Source organism: Dendrobates tinctorius, unplaced genomic scaffold (assembly GCF_039654945.1).
Source record: "Dendrobates tinctorius isolate UK_male_01 unplaced genomic scaffold, ASM3965494v1 ptg000064l, whole genome shotgun sequence".
NCBI classification, from domain to species: Eukaryota; Metazoa; Chordata; class Amphibia; order Anura; family Dendrobatidae; genus Dendrobates; species Dendrobates tinctorius.
This window is the reverse complement of record NW_027361732.1, coordinates 69,192,430-69,216,605: the sequence shown is the minus strand read 5'-3', so window position 1 is coordinate 69,216,605 and position 24,176 is coordinate 69,192,430. Positions and strand designations below refer to the sequence as shown.

Here is a 24,176-nt window from a genome sequence, read left to right as displayed (position 1 = left end):
TTGCAAGCATGAGCATGGAGGACGTGGTGAAAGCGCTGGTACAGTCCACCGCCGTCCAGCAAGAAGCTAATCGGGTGATGATGGCCCAGCTGAAGGAGTTGGTGGACATGACAGCTACCGATCGTTCGCTTCTCCAGCAGGTGGCGCAGCGCCTGGCAAGCCTACAGGAGGTTAACCTGGAAGCCGAGTCGAGAGTGATTCACGTGAGTCGGTACTGGCAGAAGATGACGACCGAAGATGACGTCGAGGCATACCTGACCACGTTTGAACGGACGGCGGTACGAGAAAAATGGCCGAAGGCACGATGGGCCGGCCTGATTGCCCCGTTTCTTTCCGGTGAGGCCCAAAAGGCTTATTATGACTTAGAGCCTGAAGCTGCGCAGGACTTTGACAAACTGAAAGCCGAGATCTTGGCCCGGCTGGGAGTGACGACCGCTGTCCGTGCACAGAGAGTGCATCAATGGACTTATCAGCCGGATAAACCACCGCGGTCACAGATGTTCGACCTGATCCACGTGACGAAGAAGTGGCTACAACCCGAGGTGCTGACAGCGCCAGAGATAATCCAGAGAGTCGTCATGGACAAGTACCTGAGAGCTCTACCGCCAGCCCTGAGGAAGTGGGTAAGCCATGGAAATCCTACGACGGCAGATCAACTGGTGGATCTGGTTGAACGTTACTCCGTGGCGGAAGGACTCCGAGACGACGCTACCGCACCTCGTTCTTCATCATCTCCACATGGAACCGGTAAGACTGTTCCAGGGAGTAGGGGAGATGGAAAAATCCCTAAGACAGTGGGGGAGGAAAATGGGACTGCCCGCACTGCGAGGCCGAGAGTAACGAACTATGGTCTAAGCAAGGGGCCCGTTAGGTGTTTCCGCTGCCAAGAGATGGGACATATTGCTGCGAACTGTCCGGTCACTACTGAACCCATGCAGTGCGACGTCACAGACTCTAAAAACCGCATGTCTATGGTTGCACGGGTAGTGAGTGTGAATGCTGGTCAAAAGGATGCGGAAAAACATTTGTGTGATTTAACTGTTGATGGCAAAAATGTGGTGGCATTGTTAGACTCGGGAAGTGTGGTGACTCTGGTGAAGGCCAGTCTGGTGTCAGCCCCGACTGGACCATCAGACAAATTTTCTGTAACGTGTGTGCATGGAGACACCTGTTCGTACCTCACCGCGGTCATATGCATTACTACTTCCTATGGGTCTGTGCAACATAAAGTGGGACTCGTCCCGGCGTTATTGCATGATGTTATCTTGGGCCGGGATTTTCCCCACTTCTGGCATTTGTGGGAGAATCAGTTGATGCCCTCCGGTAATAGTGTACATGATTCTTCTCCCAGGGCGCGTGTGGGTCCCGAACCCCTGGAAGAGGTCTCCCCGGAAGACTCGGGGGCAGAGTCTGCTGGAAATGACCTACAGTTCGCGTTTTCAGTCATGGCGGGTGATACGGAGGAGACCGGGGAAGAGGAGGAGGCAGACAGCCGTCCACCTCCCCGTTTGCCGGATTTAGAACTTCAGAAAGATGACTTCCAAAGCGAGCAAATAAAGGATCCTACCCTTTCTCAGGCTAGGACAAATGTAAAAGTGATAAATGGGGTACCCGTAGAACCTGGCTCTAGGCTGGCATATCCTTACATGGTTCTGGAGAATGATTTACTCTATCAGATAGAGAAAAAGGGGGAAGATACGGTGCAACTATTAGTCGTGCCAAAACCCTATCGGCGGCAGGTGCTGGACCTGGCCCACGGACATGTGATGGGAGGTCACCTGGGAGTCCAGAAAACCACCAAAAGGATATTACACTGTTTTGTTTGGCCAGGCATGCATCACGATATTCGTGTATATTGTGAGTCTTGTCCTGACTGCCAAGCCTCTGCACCTAAGCCCCGGTTCTGTAGCCCTTTGGTACCCCTACCTATTATTGAAGTCCCGTTTGAGAGGATTGGGATGGATTTAGTTGGGCCCCTTCCACGGTCTGCACGTGGACACCAACATATCCTGGTCATCTTAGATTATGCCACTCGTTTCCCAGAGGCCATCCCTTTGCGTAACACGGCCACCAAGACGATTGCCAAGGAACTGGTGCATGTGTTTAGTCGGGTCGGTATACCGAAACAGATACTCACCGACCAGGGGACCCCCTTTATGTCCAGGGTAATGAAGGAGCTCTGCCGGTTGTTACAAATCGAACCGTTACGCACATCCGTGTATCACCCTCAAACAGACGGGTTGGTCGAACGGTTCAATAAAACTCTGAAGCAGATGCTGAGAAAGGTGATAGACAAGGATGGGAAGAACTGGGACTATTTACTTCCGTATTTGCTTTTTGCAATCAGGGAAGTACCCCAGTCTTCCACGGGATTCTCGCCTTTCGAGTTATTGTACGCCCGACGTCCTCGCGGACTATTAGACGTTGCAAAAGAAACCTGGGAGGGTCAGGTCACTCCGTTTAAAACGGTGATAGATCACGTCACACAAATGCAGGACCGTATTGCGGCTGTTATGCCTATAGTCAAAGAACACATGATGCAGGCCCAAGGAGCCCAAAAAAGAATCTATGATAGGGGCGCCAAGATCCGTACGTTTGCACCCGGACTCCCGGAGATAGGGTGTTGATCCTGGTCCCCACGGTGGACAGTAAGTTCCTGGCAAAGTGGCAGGGCCCCTTTGAGATCAAGGAAAGAGTTGGTGAAGTAAATTACAAAGTATACCAGGCAGGTAAACGGAAACCTGAACAGGTTTATCATGTAAATCTGATAAAGCCCTGGAAGGATCGGTCTGCCTTGTCAGCGGAGCTGGCCCGTCCCGTCTGCTCGCATACCGTACCGGAGGTACGGGTTGCAGAGACTCTCTCGGAGCGGCAAAAGACTGAGGTCAGGCAGATTCTACTTCACAACCAAAAGTTTTTCTCGGAAAAACCCGGGCAGACTACGCTAATGAAACATGACATCGTAACGGAACCTGGTGTCACAGTTCACGTAAAGCCCTACCGAATCCCGGAAGCGCGCCGTGAAGCCGTTTCCCGAGAAGTGAAGGCCATGTTAGAGTTAGGTGTCATTGAGGAATCGCACAGTGCTTGGTCCAGCCCGATTGTGCTAATTCCTAAACCGGACGGCACCATCCGGTTCTGCAATGACTTCAGGAAACTGAATGCGGTCTCAAAATTTGATGCCTACCCTATGCCCCGGGTCGACGAGTTAATAGATCGGTTAGGAAAAGCCCGGTATATTACGACCCTAGACCTAACAAAGGGGTATTGGCAGATCCCTCTGGCGGAGACTGCCAGAGAAAAGACGGCATTTGCTACCCCAGAAGGTCTATTTCAGTATGTGTATATGCCGTTTGGACTGCACGGAGCACCGGCGACCTTCCAGAGACTGATGGATCGAGTCCTGAGGCCACATAGGCAGTACGCTTCGGCCTATTTGGACGACATTGTCATTTACAGCTTGGACTGGGAGACTCATCTCCAGAAAGTACAAGCTGTGATTGACGACCTGTGGGAGGCAGGTCTAACCGCGAACCCCAAGAAATGTCACATCGGGCTAGAAGAAGCCCGGTATTTGGGGTATGTAATTGGGAGGGGTGTTGTTAAACCCCAGGTTGATAAGATTCAGGCGGTTCAGGACTGGCCACAACCTGTCAACAAGAAGCAGGTGCAAGCCTTCCTGGGGATCGCCGGCTATTATCGCCGGTTCATACCCAATTTTGCAGCCATCGCTATCCCCCTGACGGATCTTACAAAAGGGAAAGACTCCATCATGATTAAATGGAGTTTAGCGGCTGAAGAAGCCTTCCATGGCCTAAAACGGGCACTTTGCTCTCAGCCCGTACTGGTGACTCCGGACTTCCGCAGCGAGTTTGTGGTACAAACGGATGCCTCTGATACCGGTATCGGGGCCGTACTCTCACAAGTGAGGGACGGAGTGGAACACCCGGTCCTCTATCTCAGCAGGAAGCTGAATAAACACGAGCAAAGGTATGCAGTCGTGGAAAAAGAGTGCCTCGCCATTAAGTGGGCTCTAGAGGCCCTCAAATATTACCTGGTGGGCCGAAAGTTCAGGCTGATCACTGACCATGCCCCTCAAGTGGATGCACTTGAACAAGGAACGGAATAGCCGGGTGACCCGGTGGTTCCTTGCCCTGCAGGCCTACACTTTTACGGTGGAGCACCGCCCAGGGGTACAGATGGGGAATGCAGATGCCCTGTCCCGAGTGCACTGTTTGGCGGGTGTCATTGCTCGACCGGAGTGGTCTGAGCAGAGGGGGGGGATATGTGAGAATCATGTGGGAATAGTGGATGAGGGCAGGTATATCTCGCCCAGATTCCTTTCCTATGTGGCCTAGTCTGGTCAGTATCGCACCTGCTTACTAATGGATAATGGGAGGTGGATATAAAAAGATGCCAGGTGGTTGTGTGAGTGTCTCAGCCTGGGAACACAGAGAGCTTGTCTGTGTGAGAGACACACACGTGAGTGGAAGCAGTGCCCACTGCAACTGTGGTTTGGCTGAACGGGAGAAGCCCGCCAGTTGGTAGTTAGGTTGTCCTTTGTTTAGTTAGTGCCGGACAGGCAAGGATTTGTTTTATGTTTTATTTCCTTTTGCATTGCTTTCACTATTAATAAATCTGACCCAGGGTCAGTTATACACGAATCCCAGCTCTGCGCCTGAGTTTCATACGGAACACACGTGACCTTTGTCCCCAGCAAAGCCGATCCCGGAGTGTTTTATCACAATTGCTATATAATCTTTACTAGTAACAGGTACCCGTCACCTAGGGCCGTCTACGGGCACAGGATTTGTGCTTGTTGGTAAATGTGTATAGGGAGTGTAGATATGTGGAGTCCTGCAGCTAGTAATTGCCTAAGCAGTTTTCCTCTTTAGTAAATTATTAAAATTATTCAGTGTTGGGTATACTATCCTATTACAGTTCTGCACGAGTTCTGTGGTTTTCACATGTTGGTGTGATGGCACACTGTATCTTCATGTTGTACGTTTCTTCAGTTACTAGTAAAAATTCACATACTGCGGTTCTTACATTGGGCTATGGTGCACACTCCTATAAGTATTAGTAAAGGCCCCTGTACACATTACTTCGCTGTTAGCCGGCGCCCCTGTATTCTGAGAGCTGGGGCCCGACTCCTATGGCGGCAGCCAGTCTCTTCAAGATCAAAAGAATGTTGGAAATCAATTAGGCTGGATCCTTTGTTACGGGAGCGTCAGGAATCCCCCATACATATTAGACACTGGCGTGTTTAAAACAATTTTAACCTAATATGTACAGTATGTGGGCTTTAAAACTCCAGCAGTAGACAAATCCCTATGTACTGTCTTGTATGCCCTATTTATACAGATTTTCTCCCATAAGGCTATGTGCCCACGTTGGCGTTTTTAAACGCTCAGGAAACGGATCCCCTTTCCCAGAAAACGCGCGTCTTTTTCTGCGCGTTTCGTGCAAAAAAGCCGTGCGTTTTTGACGCGTTTTTTGACACACGGTTTCTGGGAACATTGGGGGAAGGCTAAAAACGTTCAGCTATGCGGAAATTAATGAGCATGCTGCGTTTTTAGCCGCTAAGCGATTCCTGAGCGGTTAAAAACGCATGCATTGGCACAAAAAGCCAAAAACACATGCTAATTAATTAGAAGCATCTTGTAAGCGTTTCTGCAGCGTCTGAGCCGGCACAAACACTGCGGAAACGCTTACAAAAACGCTACGTGGGCACACAGCCTAAATGTCAATGGAGATCCCTGGAATTCATGTCAAACATGCATACGGTTTCACTGGGTTTCATCCCTAGACTACATGTCCATAAGTGTATGAGAAGTGTTTGTTTTTCTGACCAATATATTATGTACAAATATGATAGGTATATTGAATAATAACACAATAATGCATAAAACATCAGTGGGTCTTTTTATGTGCTCAGATATTGTATTGCGAAGGTCTGTTTCACACTTCAGTTTTTTCTTGTCAGTTAAAATCCACCAAAATGGCGGAAAGCGGATCCGTTGGTAACTGAAGTTAACGGATGGCAGCGGACCGGTTTTTTGACGGATCCGTTGGCTGAAGAATTTTAAAGGAACCGCAGTCCGGATCCGCCAGTAATGCAAGTCAATGGGAAAAAAAAACGGATCCGCCAAACAAAATGGCAGATCCGTTTTTTTAGGAAAACGGCGGATCTTGACTGATGGAAAAAACTCAACTGTGAAACAGGCCTAATATGCTTATGTGGATGAGACCTCAGTGCCAGATTTACATGTTTTTGTCCTTTTATCTTTGTTTTATAGGGCTGTTTACCAGGATGCAGATATTTACCTGCTGGATGATCCTCTAAGTGCTGTGGATGCCGAGGTCGGAAGACATTTATTTGAAAAGTACATATAATTTTCTTTTTATTTCCACCTACTTTTTTCCTCTTTACATTAATTGTCGCCTTGTCATTTAGGTAACAGTATAATTATATTATGAAACTCAAAATGAGAGACGCAGTCAGAGTAAAAATAGAATGCACGAAGCAATCACAATGGCAGCATACTGATATCTTTCTGTTTTGTTAAAGATTACCTTCCACAAGTTTGGGCATGTTAAACTGGCCACATCGTGGAATAATGGCTGTAGAGCTGAATGAAACATACCGTATATACTCTTGTATAAGCCAACCCCCCCCTAGTTTTGCCACAAAAAACTGGGAAAACTTATTGACTCGCGTATAAGCCTAGGGTGGAAAATGCAGCAGCTACTGGTAAATTTCAAAAACAAAAATAGATACCAATGAAAGTAAAATTAATTGAGACATCAGTAGGTTAAACGTTTTTGAATATCCGTTTGAATAAGGAGCCCCATATAATGCTTCATACAGTTCATGATGGGCCCCATAAGATGCTCCATACAAAATACGCCCCATATAATGCTGCACAAACGTTAATAATGGCTCCATAAGATGCTCCATAGAATATGCCCCATATGCTACTCCATAAAGGTTATTGTCACAGTCCAATTCTTGGATCTGTGTCAGATTCGGGATTCCCTCATTTAAACCCTTTTTTTTTCCTTTTCAGGCCTTTGGGGACTTAATATGGGTTTTTGCTCCCGGTGTCCATAGGTGTAATTGCATGTCTGTTGGTTTCCCTGCTGATGTGACCACTCCCTTGGCTATATAAGGTCACATGGTGTATCAGCAGGTGTTGGTTATAGCAGGTCCTTTTTGGATTCCAACCACGGTGAAGTGAGCAGCTGGCTCTGAGGTGTTGAGCCACTGCTGAAACTGGTGCTGAACTCTGCCTGCCCGGTGTCTGCAGCAGAGATAGATGGTGAAGGTAGCAGCTGGCTCTGAGGTGTCGAGCCACTGCTGAAAGTTAATCCGGTGATGAACTCTGCTGCCTGGTGACTGCAGCAGAGAAAGATGGTGAAAGTAGCAGCTGGCTCTGAGGTGTTGAGCCACTGCTGAATGCTGATCTGGTGCTGCACTCTGCTGCCTGGTGACTGCAGCAGAGAAAGATAAGTGTTTTGGTGTTTTTCCCTTTTTCCTTCGTGTGTATTAGTGCAGCGGTGGGACCAGTGTCCGCACTATCCAGTTCCCTAGCAAGGGATAGGTACAGGGATAGTGAGGGATTCAGGTATCCTGCTCGACGACAGGTGAAGAGCCTGTATAGGGAACGTTAGGAGTGTTCAGGGACACTGCTTCAGGGGACTGCTTCAGGAGGTCTCCACGTCCCCGTTCCCTATTGCAGTGCCCACCGTTGTAACTCTTTCCTCGGTGTTCCCCTTTTGTTGTTTCAGTTACCGACCTGCGGGTCATGTCATACAGGACAGGTACACGTGACAGTTATGGCCCCATAAGATGCTTCATAGAATAATATGCCCCACTATATGTTCCATAAATGGTTATGGCACCATGAGATGCTCCATAGATTATGCCCCCATATGCTGCCCCATAAGGTGCTCCATAGTATACCCCCCATATGCTGCTTCATAAGGTGCTCCATAGTTTACCCCCCATATGCTGCTCCATAAGGTGCTCTATAGTATACCCCCATACGCTGCCCCATAAGGTGCTTGTACTCCCCATATGCTGCCCCATAAGGTGCTCCATAGTATACCCCCCATATGCTGCTCCATAGTATACCCCCCATATGCTGCTGCCACCGCAAATAGAAAAAAAAAGGAAAGAAATACTTACCTTTCCGTCGCGGGGGGCCAGGTGTCGGGGTCACCGCTGGCTCAGGACCCCGGCACTGGCGATACTTACTGATCCTCCATCCATTGCTGCGCGCCCCTGTTTCTGCCGGGTCCCTCTGTCAGTGACGTTCAGGCAGAGGGCGCGCACTGACTACGTCATCGCACCCTCTGCTTGAACATCACAGACAGAGGATGGAAGACAGCAGAGCAGCACGCAGCGATGGACCCAGGATCGGTAAATATAGCATATACTTACCCCCTCCTGACGTGGTCTCTGTGCAGCCCCTTCTCCGGGCCTCAGGCTCCTTCCTGCAGCGGTCACGTGGTACCGCTCATTAAAGTAATAAATATGTGCATATTCATGACTTTAATGAGCGGTACCATGTGACCGCTGCAGGAAGGAGTCTGAGACCTGGGAGAAGCAGGGGGGCTGCAGAGACCGCACCAGGGAGGGGGTAAGTATGATCGGACACCCTCGCTCCCCCTCCCCCGTCGACCCCCTGGTATCTGACTCGCGTATAAGCTGAGAGGGGGACTTTCAGCCCCAAAAAATGGGCTGAAAATCTCGGCGTATATACGGTATTTTTTTTAAAATTTCTCATCCCAGTAAAACCAACGTTGATGTAGATTCTCTGGAGGCGGTTACATTTTCTCCTACTTGACTTTGACCAATGATAAACGTCGGGCTTCATGTAGGGAAAAAAAAGACACGCCTCCAGAGAATGTCAGATTCGGCTTTGAGAGATATGTAAGGACACTCACTGATCGCACTGCCAGCATTTACTGTGATGTGGTGAAGAGGCGTATAGCAGAGCTATGTGTTACAAACGCAGATCTCTTCTTACACCAGTTAGTGTGGGGTGAGAGGAAGTAGAGCAGAGCTAACAGTGCTGTGGGATGAGAGCTGCAGAAGGAGATTGGTATGGCACACAGCTACTCCATTTGTAATCAAAGAAGATGCTGGCAGTGTCTCACGCAGAGAAATCCAGGTCTGAAATTTTCTGGTGTGTTGTTTTTTCTTATTGATTTGTCAATATTATGCAGGGGAATGAATGACCAGCACTAATGAAGAATTTTTGCTAACTCAGCCTTGGTCATAGTGGAAATTAGCAAATAGACTTTACGTGCTAATATCTCTGCAGAATGGTGATTAGAAATTGTGGCCAAGTTAACATGGTAAAATGTCCACTTTAACTCTGGAATGATCGTTCCTGTGCATACACAATTTATTATTTTATATCATTATGTGTTAAATATCAGTTTTGTCATTAATGTAATATTTTTGTTTCTTTGTTGATCATAGTCTCATTTGTCTAAGATTTTTTGGCTCTATGCCACATTCTGGAGTGGTGCTATAATTAGTGGTGAAATAATAAAAAAAATGCTGGAATTGTGCTTTAACTACATGTTATGGTTGTGCTGTTACATGGGTACATTGGCCCCAGCATGAACAATAGTCAGTCTTGATGATGGGGCATGTTGGAGTCAGATGGTCCTAATTCATTAAGAGGCACTCACATGTTATAAAAACTGGCTTGTGCTTTGCCACAATTCTTACTAGAGTAAGGAACCCCACCATTCATCATGAATTAAATGAGCTCTGTCCTCAAACTCTGCGTTGCGCAGACATTTTGCAACTTTTCAAAATGATTTATACAAGTATACTAGCGTAATTGCATTGATGAATCGGGGCCACAAGTCTCTGTCATGTTGTCCAAAGTGTATGTTAAATGCCCATAGGATGGACGGAACACTCATGGGCATTACAGATGCTACCAGTAATCTTGAGACTTGTAGTACTTCAGGTTATTTAATTGTGCAAAACTGTGTGTTTGAATTGGCTCTAGATTGTCCTGGTCGCAAGCTGCATTCAGTAGCACAGCTGTAGTGGGAGCTTGCCCCGCCATCACAGCATTACCACTCATGGATATAAAATTATCGTCGTGATGAATAGCTGTCATTTTTCCTTTATGCCCATTTCTGGAACCTTGCATCTTGTTTGTTTCCTGAAGTTTGCCGCTGCCTCTGGTCACAATTTCCGTTGCTTTCTTTGATGTTTTGTTTTCTGCTCTATACAGCAGTGTTATCTAAATAAATTCAGACATTTGTTTTCTTGACACAGACAGAAGATTTTGGATGTCTCTGACAATGCTCCGAAAGTTACTTTGATGATTAGTTTCCCTCTCACATTCTCACAAAGTGAACCGATGCTCAGTGCCTTGTTTATGCCGTGAAACGCATTGACTATACAGAACCTATTTGTTACCCGTCGAGGCCCTGGGACATAAAACATTTATCGGTTCAGCAATACTGTAAGGATTTGCACATGAAATGTGTCAAACAAAGCGCTTAAATTAAGGCATAGCAACTTGTTATCCCGGGCGTTTTTATTTATCAAGTCAGAATGTACGGCAGGCAACTGAAAGTGTTCTCGATCTCCAATCTGTCAAAAATCCTTTTGAAATAGAACTTTTTTTTTTTCTTTCAATTTTGTTTCCTGTACAATGGCAATGCGCCTCTTATTCGGCTCATATATGTATTTGAAAGCAGAGCTTCAGACAAATAATGGTATTACCGCACCAATTCTCCTCAACTGTGTTTTTTTTATTAGAAGAACAAGTGTGTGGCCCTGACACGGGCGCTCTGCGTAAGGCGAAATTCTGCTCTCTTCTTGTATCCGCACAGCTAAGTGTAAGGATTCGGTGTCCTTCAGCGCTTTGTTGTGCGAGAACATGGAAAGAACCTTGGTCTGTATCTAAAAAGTAGCATTATTAAGGAGAATTGAGTTCTGCTTCCCATTTACGAGGCCATTAATACAGGCCTGAAATCTTTCGCTGCAATTCTTTGTATTGTGAGTTTTAATTATAATGTTGGTTCCCTAGTCTAAACGATATACTTGAACTCAAAGTTTTTAATTTGTATAACCTTGCATTGATTTTTTTTCTCAGTGTGTTTTATCAAACTCTATTCGCAATATTATACAAATCATAGAAATGAACTTGCATCAATTGGATATTCCAGTATTTCGACTCTTTTAGCCCCTTAGTGACCAGGTCGTAAACAAAAGCCAGAGCACAATGGAGGGATTGTATTTATTCACTGCAGGATTATATCGCACTGTTCTGGTTTTCTTCTCAGGTAGCAGACAAGCTAGATTCGGTCCTGCCTGTGGTCCACGGTGACTTTGTCCACATGTCAGTATCATATTGCAGTTTCCAACAAAATGCCGCTGCAAAGTGATCCTAATCTTTCTTTATTCTTCCCTCTGTTTGCAAAGTGGTGACGTCAGAGAAATGTGACCAGATCCGCCCTACATTTATAGCAATTGTAATGGGAGCTTACATTACAGCTGGTGTTTGACAAATGTCAGCGGCTGATCCCCCTAGTGTTTTAAAACTTGAAATATCAAAACTTTTTTTTTTAAAGGGGTTGTCCACTGCTCGAACAACCCCTTCCAAATCACCATAGTTCTCCAAATCACCATATTTTTCCTATGTAAAATAATAGCGGCTCTACTCCCCTCCGGTGCGGGCGCCATTTCTGCGATGTCGACTCTTGCTGTCCCGGGGCTGGTCCAACATTATGTCACCTGTGAGACCTGCAGCCAATCAGTGGCCGCTTTCCTCTCACTTTCTTTGTGCATAACTCACATCTGCAGGAAGTCTGAGAGCAGCACAGCTCCCGCTTCTTCTGGTTGTCCATTTCATGTGAAGACAGGCAGATTGAAGCTGCTGTTAATTGGCTGCAGGGCTCATTGACATTGAGCCCCCGGTAGACCACACGCCGACATCGCTGGAATGTCCGTTGCACTGAGGAGAGCATATCTGACATTATTTTTCGTGAGGGAACTATGCTAATTGAGAAGGGGTTATTCAAGTAGTGGACAACCCCTTTTAATCATTTTTCATAATGTTTGTTAAATGTATTCACTTATTACAGAATTTGTCCCACAGGAGATTATAAAAGATCTCTAATTTTTTTTTTTTTCGTTTTATGGATCATTTCTACCACTGTACCTGAAGTATCTACAGGATCGGCGGTACAGGGCAAAACTTTCTACTGTTATTCTTCACACCTCTGTAATACTGATCTGGGTCTGCTGTGACCCAGCAGCTATGCAATGCTAGGCAGACACCCAGCGATCATGTGATCGCTAGCTCTTACAGAAGCATTAGCAATATTGCTATTTCTGATCATTGCATACCACTTGGCTTATAGATCTGGTAGTAACCGCATCTGTCATCTCCCCAGGGACCCCTACTGTATCTGGATTGCAGGACCTTTACTTTTGCATTACTGTAAATTTAGGGAGTCTGTTAAGTGTTTTGCAAGCATGATTCTATATTGTTTTCAGTTTTAGAGAAATTGGAGCTTTTAAAGAGGACTTGTCACTTGGCTTAGATATATGTATCCATATCTTTTTGTACATGGTGTCCCACTGAACCTTGCTTTGTTTATTTTTTATTCCTGCCTCTTTCTGTTCCTTTTGGTCTTTACTTCCTTGTATATAAATCCAGTCTATTTATCCAACAGGGAGTGTTCCTCAAGAAGCGTTAGAGACCACACCCACTTGGCTAACAAGGCTAGATTTAAGTATAAGAAAGACAGGGCCATATCTCTGAACAGAGGAACGGGAATAAAAGAAAATCAACTCCAGATTCAGGATGGCATCAGCATTTACATCAGATAACATGGATGTGAACCTGGACAATAAAGAAACAAGGCAGAATAAGAATCGGTGCCTTTTGAAATGTGGTGCTGGATAAGAATCTTATCAATACTATGGATGGCGAGGAGAAGAAGAAACAAATCAATTTTGGAACAAATTATGCCAGGCATGTCACCTGAAGAAAGGATTACAAAGCTATCACTTGTCTACTTTGTGCACATCATAGGAAGACTGAAATAATTGGAGAAGGACATCATGGTCGGAAGAATAGAATGAACAAGGCAAAGAAGAAGAGGAGCAAGCTGATGGCTTGAAGCAATTGGCGTAGAAGACGCTGGTGGACTTATCTAAGTTTGCACAAGATCAATCTTCCTTCATAGCGTTCATCCATCAAGTCTCCATGGCTCGAGATCGAGCTGAAGGCCGTTAAATAATAAAAACCATAATACATAGTCACCTTTTAAACTTTCATTCATAATAACTAAAGCGAAAGAGGTGACTGCGATCCTTGCCTTAAGAAAAAGCTTTATTTTAGGGGTTTATTTTAGCATCAGTTACAAGGTGGCTACCTACAGGAAACATCTCCTTTGCCACTATTTACATTGCAATCTACTAAAACTTTTCTCTGCACGTTTCCTTGCTGGCTGTGAACAGCTTCTTGCTTTGATAATATTAAAGAGTCTGATCTGCGTCTATAACCATAATAGGACATGAACTCTTAACAGCTAGTATTTTATACCTTGAAATTTACGATAACTTATTATATACTGTCACCTATGAAAAATCTCATGTACTTGTTGTAGTTGCTGAGATAATGACACAACATTTTGTCTTCTTAGGTGCATCTGTCAAGCTCTACGCAAAAAGTTATGCATCTTGGTGACCCATCAACTCCAGTATCTCAGTGCAGCCAAGCAGATTCTCGTCATAAAAGAGGTACATAGCAGTGTCTTGGTGCCACATTATCAATCTACACAGCACCGACCCCGAACACGATTAAGCGCATGAGTCTCTCTAAAAAAATTTTTGTTGTCTTTTTTTCCTTTTGTCCTTCTTTTCTCTTTCCTTCTCTCCATCTCTGCTTTTGTTACACATGTTGAATATATTTTGAGATATGTACTGAATGTGCAAAAAAAAAAATCACAGCCGAGGAAGATGCAATGTAAAGTATCTAATGTACATCTACAGATTGATTTTGTTTTCTCTTAGAACTATAGAAACACTTTAAGTATGTGAGCCTTTCTGTGAACATTTTTGTTAAAATGCAATGGATTTTCCGTTGTGTATTTGCCTCCTGAAAATCTGCAGTGTTTTTTAGGGTACCAGCATGGTGAGAAATCTCATGCACATTGACCAGTGCTGTGGATGGAAATTCGCAGCATGTCAATGTGTAGCCTATGTATTTCACAATTTGCAATGCAACAGATGAAGAGTGTGGACCACCTGCAGCCTTAGCAGTAACTTGTTGTAGAAGGAACACGGTGGAGATGCTACATGGGTCATACCCTCAGGGTGTGTTCCCATATTCAGGACATGCTGTGGTTTTGACGCTGCTTATTTATGCAGCGTCAAAACCGCAGCGGGCAGATATTACAGCATAGTGGATGAGATTTCTAGAAATCCCATGTCCACTATGTGTGTATGTGCGCCAGTGGATCACCCATAGAAACTGACACGTGGCGCTTGTTTCAGGACCACAGCTTGTCCATTTCTCTTGTGGAGACACTAGTCTCCGCAAAAGAAATGTAATCCATAAAATGTAGTGAACGGGGTAATTCTGCACAGTTCAGTGAACACATGCGGATTTACCTGCGTTCAATAGATGGCAGCGCTTTGGACGCAGTGAACATACGCTGCTTCCAAAGTGCTGCTCATTCCGGATCGTGAGAACATAGCCTAAGGGCCCCCGTCACACATAGTGACTCACCAGCGATCCTGACAACGATATCAACTTGTCAGGATCGTTGGTGAGTCGCTGCATGATCGCTGGTGAGCTGTCAGACAGACAGCTTCACCAGCGATCAGCACCAGCGATGCCGAGCGCGCGGCATCGCTGTGTACTTTAGTTACCAGCGCGCTAATGCAGGGAGCTGGTAACTAAGGTACACATCTGGTTTCTAAGGGGCGTGCGTCACTTAGAAACCCGATGTGTACCTTGGTTACCAGCTCCCTGCATCAGCGTGCTGGTAACTAAGGTACACATCAGGTTTCTAAGCAACGCAAGGTGCTTAGAAACCCTGCGTTTACCTTAGTTACCAGTGCGCTGATCGCTGGTCTCCCGTCTGTCATACGTAGCGATGTGTGCTGGCCAGCGGGAGACCAGCGATCAAAAAAAATGTACTGGCTATTCCAGAACGATCAGCGATAACCGGCAGGGGGGGGCGGTCGCTGGTCAGTGTCTCACACAGCGATCTCGCTGGTGAGATCGCTGTTGCATCACAAAACTTGAGATCGCTATGTGTGACGGGGGCTTAAGGCAAAGTATAAAAAAACAAACATTCTTACAATTTAACAGGAAACGTTAATAGTGTATTGTCTTACCTCTAGGGCCAAATGGTTGGGAAGGGAACATTTCCAGAGCTTCTAAAGTCAGGTGTTGATTTTGCATCGTTACTGAAAAGTGGAGAAGAAGAGCAATCCCCAACCCAAGATGGACAACTAATAAAGTCATCCAGGAACCGAACCTTCTCCCAGTCATCAGTCTGGTCCCAAGACTCCTCTGCACAGTCACAGAAGGAGGGGGCCACAGATACCCTGCCAGTAAGAAAACTATTGCTCTTTTTGTCTTTGTGTTGTATTTCTGTGAGGCTTGTGGTATCATTGCATTTCAGTCCTGACAAAATGTTGGTGTCTTTTCACTTTCGTCTTCTCTTGATTTCAATAGACGGAGCCTGTTCTGACGGCAGTTCAGGAGGAGAGTCGCTCGGAGGGAACTGTTGGTTTCAAAATTTACAAGAAATACTTCCTTTCTGGTTCCAGCTACTTTATGATATTTATCCTTTTTCTGTTGAACATCTTAGCGCAGGTATGTTGTTGTCTGGCTTCTAAAGAGAGTAAATGGAAGCAATGGAAATGTTACCAGGAGATCATTCCCATTGGGTGCTTTTAGTCTTACGACTGGCACATTTATTTTATTCTTGAGCCTCTCCTCATAAGAACATACGATCAGCAAAGATCACCGTGCCTCTTGGTGACTGGGCAGATAGAAATATTTTTTTTTTTTTGTTTTCACCCAGCATCATCCTTTACCTGTTTGCCGATATCTTTATAAGGCCACGTTCACATGTTCAGTATTTGGTCAGTATTTTACACCAGTATTTGTAAGCCAAAATCAGGAGTGGGTGATGAATACAGAAGTGGTGACGTGTTTCTATTATACTTTTCCTCTGATTGTTACACTACTGGTTTTGGCTTACAAATACTGATGTAAAATACTGATCAAATACTGAATGTGTGAACGAGGCCTTATTGTTAGAATAATGTATTGTAGCCAATAGAAAAATCCTATGCCACATTTATACAAGACTCTATGTCCAAGTAGAGAAGAGGTCGCACTCAACGAGCTGGTGTAATTTTGGCTTGATTTATTGATACATATGTGTTGCACATGTCAGGCTGGGGGAGTGACATCAGAAGTGCAGAGGGAGCTGACAACGATCGTTTCGCGCTATCCAAGCGCTTCGACGGGTCATTTATGCAAGAACTTTGCATGATATAACTGAAATATTTATTTTTTGTAAATTGAATAATAGAACAATCTCGTTATTTAGATTTGGCTGTATTACTGTTGATACATTGTATTATTTGTTTGCCTTTAGGTTACATATGTTTTACAAGACTGGTGGCTTTCTTATTGGTAAGTTTTCAGCGTAAGAACTAACTTACCATATTTACTCACGTATAAGCCGAGATTTTCAGCCCATTTTTTTGGGCTGAAAGTCCCCCCTCTCGGCTTATACGCGGAGTCATATACCGGGGGGTGGGCGGGGGAGGGGGAGCGGGGGCAGAGATCCTACTCACCTCTCCTGGCACTTCTCTGCAGCCTCTGCGTCTCCCTCTGCCGTCTGCTTCCGGCATTCAGCGGTCACGTGGTACCGCTCATTAAACGTATGAATATGCGCATATTTAATTAGCAGTACCACGTGACCAGCTGAATGCAGGAAGCATACGGCAGAGGGCGCGAGGGGGTGAGTATGACGGGGGCAGAGTGATATTCACCTGTCCACCTTCCAAGCCGTGCACCGCTGTGTCTCTGGGTCCTCCTGCTGTGACGGCAGAGGGCGCGATGAGGTAGTCAGTGCGCGTCCTCTCCTGTCACTGTAGGAAGGGCGAGGGAGCGATCCAACAGGAATGGGGGGTGACCCACTTCTTGCCGCCTACAGACATGAGACTGAGACAGGTCCGTTTTTATTGGCCGCCTCTCTGACGACCACCGCCAGGCATCACAGGAATTTCAGTCCTTTTGTTCACAGACCCGGGTACCTTCACTTGTTATTTTTGCCGTTGTGGCGTCCTTTGTGGCTCTTCTCACTGTGGCTGCCCTAGGCAAATCCACCACAGCGCTTCACCATTCCAAGTACACCGTCCGTTTGGCACCCCCAGACCGTCTCCGTCTGCGGCTACTGTCCTCTGGATCACCCCCCCGTGACCGTCTCAACTATCAGTTCCTCTCTGGAGGCTTTCTACCGTCTCTCTCAGTACAGCAGAACCTCCTTACTAGTGAGCTCCCCTGGCTGACTGGACTTTCGAGAACCTTCCCTGACCTCTTATACTCCCAGTCCTTGTAGCTCCGCCCACTATCACCTTACAGTTAATTTGACCAATGGCAGTTACACAGTCACACTCCTACACTCCCCACTGCTCTCTAATGGTCAAACTACAACACTGCACTTTATCTCAGCGCTTTTGTACCTACACTGCGCTACCCCTCTGCCTCTTACTACAGGCAGATCTATCCGTCAGTTCAACCTCCCTACATCACTGCAGAGAGCCGGGAGACAGAGCGGTGGATGGCAATGGGACAGGTGAATATCGCTACTGTCAGGGGCTCAGGACACCGGCACCTGGCCCCCAGCGACGGAGAGGTGAGTATGTTATTTTTTTTATTGCAGCAGCAAATAAGGGGTATATATGGAGCAGCATTAACCCTTGTGGAGCAGCATATGGGGGGTATTTATGGGGCAGCATTAACCCATGTGGAGCAGCATATGGAGGGTATTTATGGGGCAGCATTAACCCTTGTGGAGCAGCATATGGGGGGTATTTATGGGGCAGCATTAACCCATGTGGAGCAGCATATGGGGGGTATTTATGGGGCAGCATTAACCCTTGTGGAGCAGCATATGGGGGGTATATATGGGGCAGCATTAACCCTTGTGGAGCAGCATATGGGGGGTATTTATGGGCCAGCACTTACCCTTGTGGAGCAGCATATGGGGGATATTTATGGGGCAGCATTAACCCTTGTGCAGCAGCATATGGAGGGTATTTATGGAGCATCTTCTTGGGCCAGCATTAACCCTTGTGCAGCAGCATATGGGGGGGGTTTATCTATGGAGCATCTTCTCGGACCACCATTTAACCCTAGGCTTATACGCGAGTCAATAAGTTTTCCCAGTTCTTTGTGGCAAGATTAGGGGGGGGTCGTTTTATACACGAGTATATACGGTACTAAAAAATGGCATAAATTGGATTCTGTTTGAAAACGATACTTTGGGAGCCTCGTCTCGCTAAAACCACTTAGCTGCTCCAGTTGCTGTGAGATGCGGCAGAATCAGCATCAGCTTCATACCCTTCTGTTCCTGCAGGATGTTGGCTGTATATTTATATCACTGTGTGCAAACTACTTGCTGCCACCACCCTAAATTTATAACCTGGTGCAGAATTGGGTTCAAGAGCTTTGATAGAAATGGAGTTTGGATTTTCTTTCCGATCACATCTATGGAATAAGCCATCACGTTTAGTAATAGGAAAACCTCTTGTAAAGAAATATACAGATATATTTTGTGTCCAGCCTTCAGCATTTTCAGCAACTCTTCTTGTTGTGAGTAAATAGAAATAGTAATAGTTAATGTCTTGAGGGCTTATCCTTACCCAATCGTGCTCAGAGAGCTGTTAAGCTTTTTAATTTTTTTTTTCCAGCCAAAACATAAAAGCGTGCAAATATTAATAAATCAGAAGTTTGAGAAGCAGCGCATTGGTTTCACATTTTTTGTATTGTTGTGGCCATTTTTGCTAAGAACATGAAGTGCAGCCATGTATTTTGCTTAGAATTTGTTTCTCAGAAACTTGGGGAAAAAAGCGAATGACAGCAAGTGGAGATCTTAAAGATAATAAGGAAAGAAAGCATGATAAAGTTGCAAAACTATTTTCACATAAAATCTTTAAAACCCTATTATATATGAGATAAGTACTGCATGGGAAAGTTGGGGTCAAATGAGCAAGAGTAATTTTGATAAAAAAAAGTGTAGAATATTCAATAAGCCTAAGACATGTTAGTATATATAAAAGTCCATGTTGCATACAATAATTTAAATCGAATCTGTCACCAGGTTTTTACCACCTATTCTGAGAGCAGCATAATGTAGAGACAGAGACACTGATTACAGCCATATGACACTTGCTGGGCTTCTTTCTGTAGTTTTTATGAAATTATTTAGTCTTCCATATTCACGAGTGCTGTATAACCCAGCCTCAGTCACTTATTGGCAGCTTTCTGCCTATGCACAGTGTACACATACAGCTGGCAGTTGGTGTGAACAGAATTATACAGAGCTCTACATTCAGAGAACTTGTAGATCTGCATTAGAAAAAAACGTTTTTCCTTCACCCATAACAGCACACCTGAGAAAGGGATCCGCCCAGCCACGATAGGAAACCTACTGAAAATAAAAGGGCGGTACCTCTCCCTCGCTTCAGTTTTGTTTCCTGTAAGGACGTGGACCCTTGTGCTGAAAACGGCAGTTGGAAGACTTTTCTTTTTTCTCCTTCGCCTCATTGGGGGACACAGGACTGTGGGTGTATGCTACTGTCACCAGGAGGCTGACATTAAGTGAATACAAAAAAAGTTGGCTCCTCCCCCGCAGTATACACCCTTCCCCTGGTTACCGGCGAGACCAGTTCATGCTTGGTGTCCGTAGGAGGCGCACGTCTGTTTTTTTTCTTTCCCAAACTTTTTTTTTTTTTTTTCCCCCATGAAGATGAGACAGGGGCGACGGACCCTATTGAAACGGTCCGATCTACCCAAACCATCAACGGACAAGCACGTGGCGTGTCGCCTCCACGCCTCTCCCGCAACGTGGGACTTGATGCCAGACAGCCCTGACCACCCTGAGGTATTGAAACCCTAGGCTGCACGGAGGCACAGGTGCAGTCCGTGCGGCCCCCACTGCATCATCAATGCTAAAGACTGCGGTGATGGTCCCTCTCCTCATCCCTTGGAGGGAGGATGGCGTTAGGGTGCCTGCACCGTCCTTTTTTATGCAGCCCCCCCTCTAACCTGAAGCTGGCAGCTGGAGCGCTCCATCCATGGCGCGTAAGGTGGTGGGCTGGGAGGGCTCCTGTAGGTCCCCATCGGGAGCAGCTGCTCAGTTGGCCCATAGGCTGCTGGCCCATTTCTCTGGCCAAGTTCCGGGGCTTTCGCCACTAATGCTGGCGCCAGCAGGCGCTTCCAGGGCCTGTATCGGTCGGCAACGCCTCCTGGCTTAGGTCCCTGCTTCTGGCGGTTCTGCCCCGTACCCAGGCGGGCGCCAGAAAAATTGAGTCCCCGGCATCAGCCGACGCTAGGCCGCGGGTAGAAGTTCCGCCCCACGACGTGTTTTCTTCCGGCGGGCCCGCCCCGTGGCCTCAGGCGGGCGCCGAAAATTTAGTCCCCAGCTTTGGCCGGGGCTAGGCCGTGGGCAGCAGCCCCGCCCCCAGGACGTCACTGGTGGGCACATCTTCCGGCGGACCCGCCCACACGCCAGAGCACACTTTTTTGAAGCGGGAGCAGCTGCTCGGCAGCCTGGACGCCTAGAGGACACAGGACTGGGGTAAGTGCTACCCCCGAAACAGGAAGGCCAGCCCCCCGGTTGTTTGCAGTGCCTGTCCTTTTTTTCCAGGCCAAACTAAGCGAGTTGCTTACCCCCCCTGCAGACATATCACCTTGCAGGTCCACCATGTCCAGAAAGACTAAGACACACACGGTCTTGTTTGCCGCATGCACCTCCTGTCGGTCTGCTTTCCCACAAGCACAAAGCAAACAAATATGTGAAGCCTGCTATTCCGAACGCGCCCAGGAGCCCTCCCCTACGACCGTGCCAAGTGTACCCAATCCCCCGAAATGGGCTCTATCTCTGTCGCAGTCTATGGTGTCACTTACGAGAACAATCAAGTCCCTTCAAGCCCCAGATAGGGGCAGGGACAGCGGCTCGCCTGTTTTGGAGGGATCCTCCACCTCACAGGAGCCTCTGGCCTGCAGGGGCCGCTCTCACTCTAGGCAGACGCTGGAGAAACGAACCCACATGGCGTCTCCCGGTCCGTGTGGTGCCTCGGCATCCATGAGCTCTGTCTCTCGCTCACCTTTTGCCAGTGGTCGATAACGATCACAGCTCGGATTACGACTCGGACGAGCCCCTTGATTTGCATACTCTGGGTTACCAGGAAACAGTTGACAGCCTCATCGAAGCCGACAACCAGACCCTGTGGATTGACGGTGAATCCACGTTGACCTCAGGTCGCAAATTGTCTTTTAAAAAAGTCAAGTGGCCTCATAGAGTACTTTGCACTCACCCAGAGTTTGAGGACATAGTGCAACGACCCAGGGAACGGCCAGACAAGTGTTTCTCATTACAGAAGGCGCTCGAAGCAAGATACCCATATGCCCCTGATCTCCGTAAATAGTGGGCAGATTCCCCGATGGTAGATCCACCTGTGTTGCGTTTGGCCTCTAAAACCCTGTTACCCTTACCTAATGGTTTCTCTATCAAGGACCCTACTGACCGTCTCATAGAGATCCTGGCTCGCACGCTGTTTGAAGCGTCAGGTTCAGCACTCTCTCCCTCGTTTGCAGCGACTTGGGTAGCCAAGGCCATGGATTCTTGGTCGGAGTCATTAAACAGATCCTTGCAGGGTATGGACCTGCCATCAGAGGTAACAGAGATCACATATCAGATCGCTTTGGCCGGAGACTACTTTAATGCATCTTTGGATGCGGCTAACTGCACGGCACTCGCTGCCGCAAATGCGATTTCCATAAGGAGGGCTCTGTGGTTGAGGACATGGCGGGCAGACTCAACCTTCAAGAAATCCTTAACTTCTTTACCTTATCAGAGCAGCCACCTATTCGGTGAGAAGTTAGACCAGATCATCTATGACTCCACAGGGGGCAAGAGCAGTTTTCTCCCTCAGCAAAGGGTTAAACAGCCTTTTCGTCACCAGCTTCAGACATGGTTTAGGTCCTTTCGCAACCATGGGTGGGCTGCAGCGACCAACCCCGCCACTTCAGGTCACCCCAACCAGGACAGATCGTCAAATCTCATGTAGAGCCAACCTATTGGTGAGAATGCGATCCCACCAGCCCAGATCGAGGGGACCTAGGTCCCAAAGATCTTCAGCCAAATGACTCGAGGCAAGTTCCAGGCGACACCAGCAGAGTAGCCACGTCTGTCTCTCCGTCGTACACGACACAGGCTTTATTCAAGGCCATTGAATTGCTCCGGCGCAACGGTGTTATTCCCGTACCGGAAAACGAAAGATTTCAGGGTTTCTATTCCAACCTGTTCATGGTCCCCAAGAAGGGCGGGACTGTCTGGACCTAAAGCTTGTGAACAGATTTGTCAAGATCAGACATTTCCATATGGAGTCTCTCTGCTCGGTCATATCTGCCATAGGACGGGGAGAATATTTGGCCTCTATCGACATCCAAGATACATACCTGCAAATCCCCGTTTTTCCTCAGCATCAAGGATTTTTATGCTTCACTATCAACAGCCTACATTACCAGTTCGCAGTCCTGCCTTTCAGGCTAGCCACCGCCCCCCAGAGTGTTCACAAAGGTCATGTCTGTCGTCATGGCTATCTTGCACTCCCGGGGCATAGTTGTCTTGCCTTACTTAGACGACCTCTTGATCAAGGGCCTGTTATTTTGGGCATGCGAGGAAAGCGTCAACCTCACGCTAGATACACTCTCCCGCTTAGGGTGGGTGGTCAATCTGAAAAAATCATCCTCTGTTCCAACTCAGAAGATTTCCTTTTTAGAGATGATCTTCGACACCTCCCAAGGGTTGGTAATTCTCCCTCATGACAAGGCCCTTGCCCTCCGGCAGGGAGTCCAGGCACTTCGCCAACCAGTTCCTCGTACCATTCATTTTTGCATGAGGGTCTGAGGGAAGATGGTGGCAGCAATGGAAGCAATTCCATCTTCGTCCCCTGCGGCACGCCCTCTTGACATCCTTTTCATTTTTTTAAGAAAGAAAATAAAAAACCCTTTTTTTTAATACATCAGTAGATTGTTTCATCGCTGGAGCACATCTTTCTTCTTTCCTGCCTCTTGACATCTTGGGACAAGAACCCATTTACTCTCGACCACCGGTGCCGGTTGTCTGCACAGGTCAGGCAAGCACTCAGGTGATGGGCGATGAGTTCCTCCCTTCTTCAGGGGTAGCCTTTTTCCCTTGACCCATTGGCTGGTGGTCACAAGCGACGCCAGTCTCCTCAGCTGGGGAGCGGTTTTTCGCCACCATTCAGCCCAGGGACGTTGCTTGCCTTGGGAATCTCGAATCCCCATTCAACCTGCTAGAGATACGAGCGATCCGGCTAGCTTTGCAGCATTTCCACTATCTTCTAGCAGGCCGCCCCGTCCGAATTCAATCGGATAATGCCACGGCCGTGGCTTACATAAACCATCAGGGGGGGCACCCGCAGCAGGGCGGCCATGCACGAAGTTGAGTACGTTCTCCACTGGGCTGAGGGAAACCACTCTGTGATCTCGGCAGTCCATATTCCGGGCATAGAGAACTGGGCGGCAGACTTCCTCAGCCAGCAGGGTCTTGCATCTGGGGCGTGGTCTCTCCACCGCGAGGTCTTCCGGCAGATTTGCCAACGTTGGGGAACACCGGATGTGGACCTGATGGCCTCCAGATTAAACGCCAAGGTGCCCATGTTTGTCGCTTGGTCCCGGGACCCATAGGCAATCGCCATGGACGCGCTGGTTCTGCCATGGAATCAGTTTCACCTCCCGTACCTGTTTCCTCCGCTGCCACTGCTTACGAATGTCATCAGGAAGGTCAAGGCAGAGGGGGTCCTAGTAATACTCAAAAAAAAAACAAACAAAATTGAT

The 24,176-nt window shown here is 47.2% G+C and overlaps 1 protein-coding gene across 1 annotated transcript in view; it reads left to right on the top strand.

The window, feature by feature from the left end:
- Positions 1-6,299: 6,299 nt before the first annotated feature.
- Positions 6,300-24,176, top strand: part of ABCC4 (ATP binding cassette subfamily C member 4 (PEL blood group)) — a gene marked incomplete at its 5' end in the record, with an annotated part of 231,070 nt that continues 213,193 nt past the window's right edge. The window contains 5 exons of the mRNA XM_073580457.1: positions 6,300-6,386; positions 13,699-13,795; positions 15,407-15,619; positions 15,744-15,884; positions 16,678-16,715. Of these exons, the coding sequence (XP_073436558.1) occupies positions 6,300-6,386; positions 13,699-13,795; positions 15,407-15,619; positions 15,744-15,884; positions 16,678-16,715 (576 nt within the window). The remainder of the gene's footprint in view (positions 6,387-13,698; positions 13,796-15,406; positions 15,620-15,743; positions 15,885-16,677; positions 16,716-24,176) is intronic.